The 12,094-nt window shown below is 44.9% G+C and overlaps 2 protein-coding genes across 4 annotated transcripts in view; one reads left to right on the forward strand and one right to left on the reverse strand.

Moving 5' to 3' along the window:
* The first annotated feature begins 633 nt into the window (after positions 1 to 633).
* MRPL16 (mitochondrial ribosomal protein L16) lies at positions 634 to 5,445 on the forward strand. Its single transcript, XM_079967697.1, has 4 exons — positions 634 to 796; positions 2,225 to 2,290; positions 4,417 to 4,565; positions 4,754 to 5,445. Exons 1-4 carry the CDS (start codon positions 745 to 747, stop codon positions 5,237 to 5,239), a joined length of 753 nt encoding a protein of 250 aa, XP_079823823.1. The 5' UTR covers positions 634 to 744; the 3' UTR covers positions 5,240 to 5,445.
* A 644-nt stretch (positions 5,446 to 6,089) lies between these two features.
* STX3 (syntaxin 3) overlaps positions 6,090 to 12,094 on the reverse strand; it is a 41,692-nt gene continuing 35,687 nt past the window's right edge. For 2 of the 3 annotated variants that reach the window (XM_079967665.1, XM_079967663.1), the window contains one exon: positions 6,090 to 11,352. In XM_079967665.1, the coding sequence (XP_079823791.1) occupies positions 11,230 to 11,352 (123 nt within the window). In that variant the 3' untranslated portion in view covers positions 6,090 to 11,229. The remainder of the gene's footprint in view (positions 11,353 to 12,094) is intronic. The other variant, XM_079967666.1, reaches the window with a different exon arrangement.

A 12,094-nucleotide genomic window follows, 5' to 3' on the forward strand; every position in this document is an offset into this window, starting at 1 on the left:
TCAGGGGTCCCTTTACCTTTTTATTGCTGTTCCCTACCCTAGCACACCTAATTTCCACCAGTGCTCTAATTAGCATTTTACTACATAATCGCAGCTGTCCTGTCCTGACTGCAGGCCATTTCCATGTGAGAGGAGATCACAGCTACCATTCTAGAAAACAGGTTTCTGAGGTCTTAGATGCATATTACTAAAGATCAACTTGGTGTATGGGCGTAGCATATAAAAATACATAACAAACTGACGTTCTGCCCCCCCCCCAACAAAAGGCTTGCCCCCCCCCCAATCCTGGCTACGCCCATGACTTGGTGCCCTGAATCTAGAACCCAAAAACTATTTCAAGAAAAAGAAAGAAGGAAAATGTTTGAAGAGGATAAGGGTCCCCTACTTAAAACGAAGCTGCTCCCGGTGACTTTTAATGTGCCACCAGGTTCTTTGCTGCGACGGAGGCCGCAAGCTAAGCTGTGCCCCGTAAACTCTCCCCTGCTTTTTCTAGCCACTGGGCAGCCAGGAACCAACCTTGTCCCAGGGAAGAGCCAGAAAGAACCCCTGGGATCATTTATTCGCCGGAACTAAACCGTGTGGCCGCTCGTTTCCGTACGTCCCCTTCTCACTAACACCCTCCCCACCGGAAGTGGAGCCCTGAACTTCTGTCACGCTTTGGGATCAGAGGCTCGAGGTCAGGCGGAGCTTCTCTGCGGGAGAGTCCCCCGCCCCCCCTTCCGGTGCTCATCGCAGCGTCGCACGATGTGGATGCAGCTGGGGCGCCCTTTGCTCGGCCTCCGCGGGACCCTGCTAGGTGAGGCGGCCTGTTTCGGAGGGGCCGAGCAGCCCGGGCGGAGCAGCCGGGGAAACGCGCGCGGCTCTCCGGTGGCCTCGCTTCGCCGTCCCCCCCTAGGCGGCTGGCTGGGCGCGGCGGGAGCAGGAGGCTGGGTCGGGTGGGCTTCGGGCTTGATCCGGCCCCGCTCTTGGCTGTGCTCTTAGCAGCCTCTCTCGCTGGAGGAGGAGCAAGGATCATCCCGGAATTTTCTGCCGTAGGAAGTCGAGGGAGAGGGGCCGCGTTGCTCGTAGTTCCCGCTATGGGGATAATAAAGCGAAGATCCTGCCTCTGGAGACCAGAGATGCAGAAGGCAGAGCTCTTGTAGCAATCACGCAAAAGGGGAAACTTCGAGAAGGTGCAGTTTGTGTCACGCAAGACTGCAAACCTACCTGTACCAAAAGATTCGCTGTTTTACATGATCTAATGACAGAGCATTTGGGGGCCCCTGTCCTCTGAATCTGGTCCTCCTCATCTTGCCATTCGGAGGTCATCAACGCTGGTGATGAACACCAGCTTCGATGGCTTTAGAAGGGGTTTAGAGTGCTAGGGTTAGCCATATGTCCCGTCCCCCCCAGAACACATCTTCTTTTCTGTGGGTATGTAAAATGAGAGTTCATAGCTAAAAGTAGAAGTCTTGCTCTTCAAAATATAGCAACCCTAGTTAGACACCTTCATAGAGGATGGAGCTATCCATGGCAGCTAGTAAAAAGGACTATGCACTACCTTTGGAATTGGAGACACCATACCTCTGAATTCTAGTCACAGGGGAATAACTGCACAAGATGAACTAGAGGATACTGAAATGAGATAAGCCTCCTGTCAGATCCAGCAGGACTCTTCTAACCCACTTTGTGTCCATAGTGTTATCATTTCTAAGCTCTAGTAGAAACCCTGAATGGTTGTGGCATTCAGTTGAATGTGGAAAAAGAAGTCAATTCTTGGATCTCTGAGCATTCTTTGGGCTGCTGTTGTTTGTAATGTGAAATTCCCATGTATGGACCAATTGATTAAGAATGTTGAAGTGTGGTGCATCTTCTCTGAAATCAAAAGGAAATTAGCAACCAAAGGGCTATCAAGTATAGGGGACCTTTAGCCCTCCTGATGTTGCTGAACTACATCTCCCACCATCAGTTGCTGGGGCTTTTGGGAGTTGTAGTTCAGCATCTGGGGGTCCAAAGGTTCCTCACACCAGAGCTAGATGGTCCACAGCATGATGTCTTTGAAGAAACCATAACAAATTATAACTCAGATTGCCTCTGCAGCACTTAAATACCCCCATTTTTGGCAGCTTCTCTTCAAAGTATACATTTTTGTGATGTTATCAGATACCATGTTTCAATGTGTTAGAGTGGATCTGTGTTTCTGCTTGACAATAAATTTAAGCACTATGCCTTCTGTTTCTTCTAGATTCCAGTGGAACCAGAATTTTCACTGCTAGCTTGAAGCAGTATAAACTTCCACCAGATTATAGTGGTATGTTGAGAAATAAGGGAGAGCGTTAATAAAAGTATGAAATGGATGTTTGATAACGAGTGTTTTATGGCAGGATGAAGTGCGGTAAGCATAATTGGTATTCACTCGGAGATGTTCTGCATTGGAAGAATAAATCAGGAATTAACGCAGGTGGCGCTGTGGTCTAAACCACAGAGCCTAGGGCTTGCCGATCAGAAGGTTGGTGGTTCAAATCCCCACAACGGGGTGAGCTCCTGTTGTTTTGTTTCAACTCCTGCCCACCTAGCAGTTCAAAAGCATGTCAAAGTGCAAGTAGATAAATAGGTACTACTCCAGCAGGAAGGTAAACGGTGTTTCTGTGCACTGCTCTGGTTTGCCAGAAGCGGCTTAGTCATGCTGGTCACATGACCTGGAAGCTGTCTGTGGACAAACACCGGCTCCCTCGGCCTATAGAGCAAGATGAACGCGCAACCCCAGAGTCGTCCGCAACTGGATCTAATGGTCAGGGGTACCTTTACCTTTACATGAAATATCATGGAATGAAACACTGGGGTAGTATTGTTCCCAAAAGAAAGATTCTCTTCTCTAGAGAGCTGTTCCCAGAACATGTAGCCATTACACCTGGAGAACTCGCCCATCTCCTCCCCAATACAGCAAAGACACTGTGCACAAAGAAGTAGCCTTCCAGGTATGCAGCCTCAGCTAGCTAGGAAATGCCAAGCATTTGAAGATCCCACTGCTGGCTTTCTTCATCCAGCAGCAGCGACTGCATAGGCACTGAAATGCAGTGTTGAAATCATACAGGTTAGCTTGGCTACCTTTGGCAGTACTGTTTGAAGGAGTTGAGAGGGGTTAAATCTAGACCCCCATCTTCTAATTAGGAAGAAAAGGAACCTTGATTGAGGTGGTTGGGGCATAGAGTGATGGTTGCTTTCTGAGACCAGAACAGATACTCATAAAATGCCCACTTTGTTCTGGGCAACAAGTGCACTTAGTGTACATTATTTCCTTAAAGTTATTATATTTTGTACTAGGCAGACAGTGATCACATGAAATATGTCAAATATGCTTCCCTGTGTAGTAAGTGGAATCAAAAACACTTAGTGCTGGAATACTGTAGAATCAAACGTGTGCTGAAGAGCAGGGGACCCAACTCCCCGCGTTGTTGTTGTTGTTGTTAAAAAAGCAAATAGAGCAGCTATACTTTTTGCTAAGGTTTGGCTCTTTTATGAAATAGCCCTTTCGGCTGCTCACGTCTCTCCCATTTAACAGAAGGAAATTTCATTCCATTTCAAACTGCTGCCTTACTACAACAAATATAGCTTCAAATTAACTTCATGAACCAACATAGTGGTAATAAATCTTAATGCTGCAGTCCTATACAAGTAGTTCCATTGGTATCTGGGAATTTGGTGCCCAACTGAAGGCCAGTTTACGTTATCTTAGCCAAGTGTGGGCACATACACAGACTCTAGTCTGTATTAAGTGTACAAGAACGAGGGAAGACCTAAACAGGGAAGCAGTTCTCAAGAGCACCGCTAAGACTCATTTTTCTCTTCACCAGGACCATAAGGGCAAGGAGGAATCTGCTTTTGGTGCAGAAGAGTCCTGGTTTCTAGCAGGTGTTACCAGTAGCTTTTAAATCCACCACAATTTTTGGTATTGCACTAACTTGCTGGTGGCATCTACTATCTTCCTCAGAAGGCTCTTTACAAATAAAGACCCTATCTAAAATGAACTTAAAGGACACAGAAAGCTGTATTTTTTTTTTTTTTGAGGTGGGGGAAGGTATTTGAAAAACACACACACAAAAATAGTATCAGCTGGCCTGTTTACTTTAGCTGGGGGAGGCAAAGTGATATTTAGAATCATAGAATTGTAGAGTTGGAAGGGACCATGAGGGTCATTAATCCAAAGTCATCCGAATATAGCCTGTTATCAGCTCAAATGTTAACTTTGACGTACTATCTCCTAAATGTGTGTTAACATTACTGGTTCTAGTGTTCCTATATAGTTTACAATAGGTAGCTAATCAGGAAGCACAGCTATGGATGATGAGGTGATATTTCTGGACCTGGACAAAACTCTTTGGTAGTCTAGGTGGGAGACTGTTACAAGAAATACTGAACCCAGTTTTATTCTTCTAGGCATCACTATTCCTGAGAAAAACAGATTGAAATTTGTTGAGAGAATGCCAGCTGTACCAAAGGTCAGGCGAGAGTTCAAGAATTTACGTGATATTCGTGGTCCATCTGAAGAAGCCACAGAATTCACAGAAGGACAGTATGGTATTCTGGTGAGTGTGAGCATTAGTAACCTTGATGTGGCTTCTCAGTTGTATAGAGAAAGAATATGAAGAGATAAGTCATGAAGCTTGGAAAAGGGAGATATCTGTTACCCTGTGATTTCAGAAGGAGTTTGTGTGCCTGACATATTTTCCTATTTCTGAATGGTGAAAATACTTTTTCCTCCCCTTGCCTGCAGGCTCTTGGTGGTGGCTATCTCCGTTGGGGTCATTTTGAAATGATACGTCTGACCATCAATCGGCACCTGCATCCCAAGAAAATGTTTGCAGTGTGGAGAGTCCGTGCTCCTTACAAGCCCATCACACGCAAAGGTCTAGGGCAGCGCATGGGTGGTGGCAAAGGTGCAATAGACCACTACGTGTCAGCAGTGAAGGCTGGCCGCCTCATTGTGGAAGTAGGTGGGTTCTGTGAATTTGGTGAGGTGGAACGCTTCCTAACACAGGTGGCCAAAAAGTTGCCTTTCCCTGCTATAGCTGTCAGCCGGCAATCCCTGCAAGAGATGCGGGACAAGGAAGAGGAGAGGAGGCGCAACAACCAGAATCCATGGACATTTGAACGCATAATCACAGCCAACATGCTAGGGATAAGGAAATATTTGAGTCCCTATGACTTGAAACTGAAGGGTCGGTATTGGGGAAAGTTCTTTCTACCTGACAGAGTATAAACAGGAAGTCATGGGACGGGCAGTATTCTGCTCCGAAGCATCAATTCTTCCGCAGACTTTTCCTGTATTTTTGACTTTTTATGGATAATGTGTTATGGATCCTTTCCCACACGTTCTATACTTGGAAATCAAGTAGATGTGGAGGGTGATGGAGTGGCTGTAAATACACAGAGCTTGGGCGAATAAATTTGCCATTTTGTTGTCCATTTTCATTACTCCCACATAGATGCAGGGCCTTTGAGGAGGACTTGTTGGTTTGCAACGCACATAGAATTTGGAAGAGTGATCATTGATAAAAGTATATTCAAAGCCAAGTTTAAAAGTTTTAATGTCTAAAGCCTATAGTTTGCAACTTCTAACCTTTTGTATAGCTCATTTTAAAACCGGAACATTTCAAAGTGATTGTGAGATGAGGCATACGTAGTCCTGAGGTGGCTTAATTTTTATATACGTTGGTGCTGAATTCTGGCATGTTGCCAGTGCAGCTTGATCAGCTGTGTAGGGTAATAGCTTGGGCCTGTGCCCATTCTTGTAAGTCTAAATGGAGTGGTAGTAAGATTTTAGGGGTCCAAAAAAGAGCTGCTTCTGTTCTTTTGAAGTGAACCAGGCAAAAGCCCTCAGACTTCTTAGCTGTCAACTCTTGGAAGTCCTTGCAGTAGATTAGGGCGAGGAGCCCCTCCCCTCCGGATATTGTTTGGACACCAGCTCCCATCAGCCCCAGCCAGCCTGGGCAGTGCTCAGGGATGCTGGGAGTTACAGGCCAGCAGCATCTGGAGAACCACCCAGTCCCCTTCCCTATACTAGGAAAATAGGTTGGTTTTGTAGTTTTAGTTCATTTAGTCGCACATAAGCAGATCAAACAAAACTCTTTATTCCAGAGGATTTCTGAACATCCACACCTTTTGAACAGTAAGAGAGTAGCTTTCATAAGTCACAGTTATGGGAAACTGAATAAGCATTTTCCCTTCCAAGTCCAAAGCATCCAGTGGCCCCTCTTGTGCACGGGACTTCTAATTTTTATAATTCAAAGGATGGGTCGTCAGGCAGTTGCATATATCTCCCTTCTTCCTAGTGACTGGTTTATCATTTAAAGGGGGGGGGGAGAACCTGAGGAGTTGCCCCAGCTGGAGAAGGAGCTACACCATTGGCCAGGATTAAAGGAATTAAAAGTGTTCCAGCTACATACCCCCTACCAGAGAGGTGACGGAAGGGAGGAAACAACATATAGTTGAGTAAATACAGCTTAAGTTGTTTAAATAAATGACAACCTTTCTTCAAGTACATGAGAAATTGTGGGATAGTTCTATATACAAGTATACATGTTAATACAACCAGTGTCAAATCGGACAGAACACAGTGATTTACAAGGGGTGTGTGGCTCCCCTAGGGGCGTTTGCAGATTGCGCCTCAAGAATTCCCATTCATACAACAAAATCAACGGACTGGGACTAGGACCACAAGGATGGCAGGAGTCTGCGTAAGCAACATTATTCAGCAGGCGAGGAAACAATCTGGCTCAGTCCATGCCATCTTCCAGATGTTCAGTCACACACCTTTTGAGGCTACTGTAAGAAGTTGTATCCCTTTCAACAAAGCATAAGCAGAAGAAAGCAAACAAACAAAAAAATCACAGGTCTGAAAACCCACAGGCACCTGCTTGCCTAATGTGGATTATCATAAAGGGCGGTAAACCTTTGGATTTTCTTTCTTAAATAACATGAGCCGTTAGGGGTTTTCCCCTAGTATGTTTTCAATGGTATATAAATCACCTTGAGATGCATGTAAGAGGAGATTCATACATGTGTAAAATAACAAAAGTACTTGGTTTCGCTGGAGAAATCTAGGCAGGAGCAGCAAGTATAAAAGGGAGTAAAGTTCCAATTATAGAGCTGGTTAAGTATCAAGAGCAACCAACAAGCTTGGTTGTAGCCAGAAGGCCCCTGTGCTCGTACTATTCCCCCTCGCTGTCTTACTTGGCTTTATGCTGGTGTACTAACGCTTGGGTCCTGCTCTAGCTCCTCCTGCCCTTTCTTTAATCTCCTGAAATCCAGCAAAAGATTTTGAAGGGTAAATGGTTGGCTGTGACATCTCCATAAAGAGAGGAAGCACTGGAAATTGTAGGACCGGGGAAGCGTGTGTGGAATTGGGAAGCCATCTTGCAAATCCATCCTGGAAGAAAGGAAACAGCAAGGAGCTGAGATGGTTGAAGGTAAAAGGAAACAGATGACAAGTAGTATTGTAGTGTAGCAACCAGCAAAAATTGTGAGATCATACTACCCTGGAAATGCACAGGAAGTTAGCGCCCTCCTTTCATAAGCAGGATGCTCCTAACGCTCCGATTTTGAGCCTTTCAGTACATATGCATTTGTGAATTCTGATATTCTACTCTACTCACCCAGTTGGACTGCACAGACTTATCTCCAGGTTGATGGCTCTACCTTTATTAAAAGTTTTTTTTTGTTGTTGTTTTTTTGGAGGGGGGTATTTTCTCCTAAGGTATTCTGCATCATAGCAATGGGTAGAACTATAAGGCAGTTTGGGAAATAAGAGTAGACTGCAATGTCCATAAAAATGAGCGTTACCTTGATTAAACAAACCTCTGGATCAAGCGTCTGCATGCAACTCACCTTAGACAAGTGGTGAGGGACAGGAGGGCTCAGGTAAAGAAGCTGCCGACAGTAGAGGCCAGGATGATGGCAAGAATGATGCAGCAAATCATGATCATGATCTTCTTCTGCTCAGCAAGAGGAAACATGAATAGCAATATACCCAGACATCTCACTGGTAGGGGGATGGGAGCAGGAACAAGGGGACAGAGGAGAGGGCTTGTGTTTTGTGGGTAACAAGTGGAGGATAGAATTGAGGAAGACGGGAAACTAGGGACATAAACACCAGAGTTAAGGAGGGTATTATGGACAGGGCTGTTCTTTCACAGATGCAGATGGCACTGAGACTGTTCCATTATTATTTTTTAAATACCAACCGCATTTTTACATAATATAGAAGCACTCCATTCCATTTTGGGGTCCTGTACAACCCTTAAGTAGTTTAGATGGAAAGCATATGGGTACTGACACTCTTAACGGCAGCCTTCCTCATCCTTGGGTTCCCAGATGTCATTGGACTATAGCCCCCGTCATCCCTAGCCAATATGGCCAATTGGTCAGAGATAATGGGAGTCATAGACCATCTGGGGACCAAGGATTGGGGAAGGTTGACAGGACAGAATCATCTTACCTGAAAGATTTGGCATAATGACAATGGGGAGCGGTGGTAGAATCCAGCCACTTTATGTCCCAGGTGTATTTAAGAGGCATGTCCTCAATTCTTCTGTCTTAAGAATAGCAAACCTTCCCCGAGACCCACACACTGCAAGGTGTGTTGCTGAAGCATATTTGGATATGGGCAAAAGCCATACAAGACCAAGAAAGTACACACCACCCCTCAAAACAATAATAATGGCTTGTATGGCTATACCCTGTCCAGAAGTTCAATACACAAGCACAGAGTTTACAGATTATTTGAACATCCAACTCATTTATTAAAAACAAAAACAAAAAATGCTCATTAAAAAAAGCATTGACAAAACCAAATTTCTATCATCTCTGCTGTCCATAGGCAGCACAGTATTTTGAAATTCAGTCTTCCCCGCTTTGCAGATGGCTCTCACGGGTGATCAGTCCACCAACTTTTTAAGCACCACTTGACAATGTACAGACATCAAGGCCTAAAGGAAAGGACATCTCTAGAAAGACTTTCCTCTTCGCTCCATCTGTGCACTCAAAGAAGTCACTGCCAGTTGGCAGGAAAGTGTTTGTATGGTTACTGCAACATCAACACTAGACAGGCTAGATACTGGGTGGAATTGAATGGTGGAACAACGGGTAACCGGCCAGATTTTCCTAGTGTCCAGGAGATGGTCATCTCCCCCAGGAAGCAAATCCTCAATTCCAGTCAAAGGGGCTTTCTCTCCCATGGGAGATAACAGCTGCAGCAGGCTTTCCGGTGAAGAATAGAACACTTTTGTGTGCATCTGCTCCTTAAATTTCAACAGAAACGTAACTGCCAGGACCTAAAGCTTTCTTGCTGTATTAATGTCTCTCTACCAACCCTTAGTTCCAGGACGATTCCCCACCTTTGAAGAAGGGAATGTGGTTCATTCAGTCTGTGAGGTAGGCTTCCGTGCAGTGAACTTATTGGTGCTGAAGGTGAAAGGAACTGAAGCATAGGCGCTTGCTTCTCAGAGAAGGGCCTGAGACGTGCTCCCATACCATGGCTAGCCTGAATCAGCCTTCTGTACATTTTTGCTAAGCTAGATCACGATGCTTTCCTAGCCAAATTAATTTCTCTGTGCCTAATTCACAGTCACATCCCTTCGCTTCTGCGAGTGACACCCGCAGGAGGAGGACACAGATATGACTGAAAATGAAGCAGTGAGGCAGCTGAATAACTTTTGAATAGGAAAAATAATAGCAAAGGGTTTCTCAGGCAAAAACCCTCAAACTCATGTTTGGAAGCAGCAAGACTTGAGGGGGATTTTACTTTTTTAAAAAAACACAAAAGCGTAACAACTGCTAGGACCACCCTTGAGAAAAAAACACATAAATATACTCTTTTAACAAGCTTGAGGTCTTTTAAATGGGAAAGTAAAGTCTTCCCTGGCAGAAGTTATAGTATCATGAAAACACATGACTTATCTGTATATCTTATGAACCAACTCACTGCCTTTCTCCACACTAGCTTTTCCTGGCTGTGCAACAGCAATTTAATGGAGGCAATGTGACCATTCAAACAAGGTAGAAACCCTCAGTAGAAAAACACTTCCAAGCAAACAAAGCCTTTCATTTTTCCCCAATTAGTATGTCATCAGACAAACATGCACACACAGGACTGGGGGAGAGAGGGTACACACAACCATGCCTTCAGCACACAGGCACACTCCCCAAGAAAAACCAATATTTTAAAGCAGGAAAGAATTGCATTCTACTCCTTTCAGAAATCTGAATGCATTCCAAACAAATAAGGTTGGCTACCTGTTTTGTAGACCACACATATTCCCAAGGAGTGCTTTCCTCCATAGGCATCTGAGGACATCTTTCTGTTCAAACACAGACCATTTCTAAGTACCCAAAACATCACACCTCTACTACAATGCTGGCTACTTTGAGTCAAGAAATTAGTACACAAGCAGCTCAGATTTGAAGGGCCTGAGCACTAGCGGCTATATCCCACCTATGTAGCATGTAGTCGTCACAGCCTAATTTAGGGAAACTGGCTCGATTACCCAGCTATTTTCATGCCTCGATGGCTGCATTTATGCCTGTGGTCCTAACCCACTATCCCTCTTCAAAGATTGCCTTGATTGACTGCAAACTGTGCCACTATTAACAAGTCAAGCTCTTTTTGGGGATAGCAGGGCAAGATACACTGTGACATACAATAGGCTAAGATTTGTGTCCTGCAAAATATTTATGAGTCGCAAAATCTGCTCTAAACTTAAAAAAAAAAGCAAAATGCTAGCCTCAGTATACAATGGGATGGTGGTCAGCAGTTACGTAGCAGATCGAGTTCAAGTCTTGGCCCTTAACCTGGGCAATTTTGACTAGCAATGTAATGTCTGACATCTCTAGTAAAGACATCTCCATTGTTAAAAGAAAAGAAAAAGGCACAGCTGAAAAGAATAAAGGCACTGAGGTAGGCAAAGGTGTGTCCAAAATTCCATTCAAGGTTCATTCCACCGTACTAGAGAATATTTTTGAAGGATGGGGGATTAAACATAGGAAATGCTTGACCTGGAGGCAGCAGGTGTTGTGGGAAGGAAGGGTAATAAGGAGTAGATACATTGGGAGGTTCTCTCTGGAGTGCCATGAGATTGCTGTACATCCTGGATTCAGCAAGGTACATCAGACTCTTCTGGCTGCAGAGCTTTATCCGAGGAGGGAACTGGAACAGAATGTAGCTCTCACAAGGAAGCACTGGTGCAAGTGAACTCATCCATTCATACTAAATCCAAGAGGCCAAAGGCGGGAGGGTAGGCAGGGGAAGGTCACATCATGGTGGTGAGGATCAGGAGGGGGAGTCTTGCTATCAAACCAGGAAGAGCTTGGGAGTGTCTGGAGGAAAGGAAAGGAACAAAATGGGAGGGAAAGTTATTCTCATGTAGGGATGAACAACCAACTCACTATCGCCAGAGGGGTTCATCAAACCTCTAATAGCAGGAGTGGGGAACCTGTGGCCCTTCAATTGTCATATAATTCCCATCATCCCCAGTGGCTCTGCAGGCTGGAGCTGATGGGCACTGAGTTCAACACTTGGAAGATCACAGGTTCTCCATCCCTCCTCTACAGAATCATCGGGAAAGGAAATAAATATACCCCCCTCCCTGCCAGCTCTCTAAAGTTTTTAGGGGAAATAGAAGCATCTCTCTCAGTAACCCTCTACCTATTGGCCTGTGAGCTCAGCTGCCATAATCTGTACATAAAAGATTGAGAGGGTGGAAAGAAAACCATGGAGTTTGAGGAACAGCAAAGGTTCACAATCTGAGTGAGGACCAGAGCAGGGAGCAGGAGCAAAACACACACACATATGGGGGCTGTGGGAGAAACAGCTGTCCTTGAGCTGCTGTCTAGGAACTTTGGGGACAAAGGAAAGTCTCACAGATCAACTAAGGATACCCTCAGATGTTGTACTTATGCATCCTCAACTGTACAATACAGCCTTGAAACACCATCAAATCTGAGAAATGATGTTAAGAGGACCAGGCAACTCCTCGGCCAACACAGAATGGGCTTGTATACCATATGCACAGAACGGCAGGTGCATGTTCTAGTGATCCGCAAGCACTGAGAAACAAAA

Source organism: Podarcis cretensis, assembly GCF_951804945.1.
Source record: "Podarcis cretensis genome assembly, chromosome: 1".
NCBI classification, from domain to species: Eukaryota; Metazoa; Chordata; class Lepidosauria; order Squamata; family Lacertidae; genus Podarcis; species Podarcis cretensis.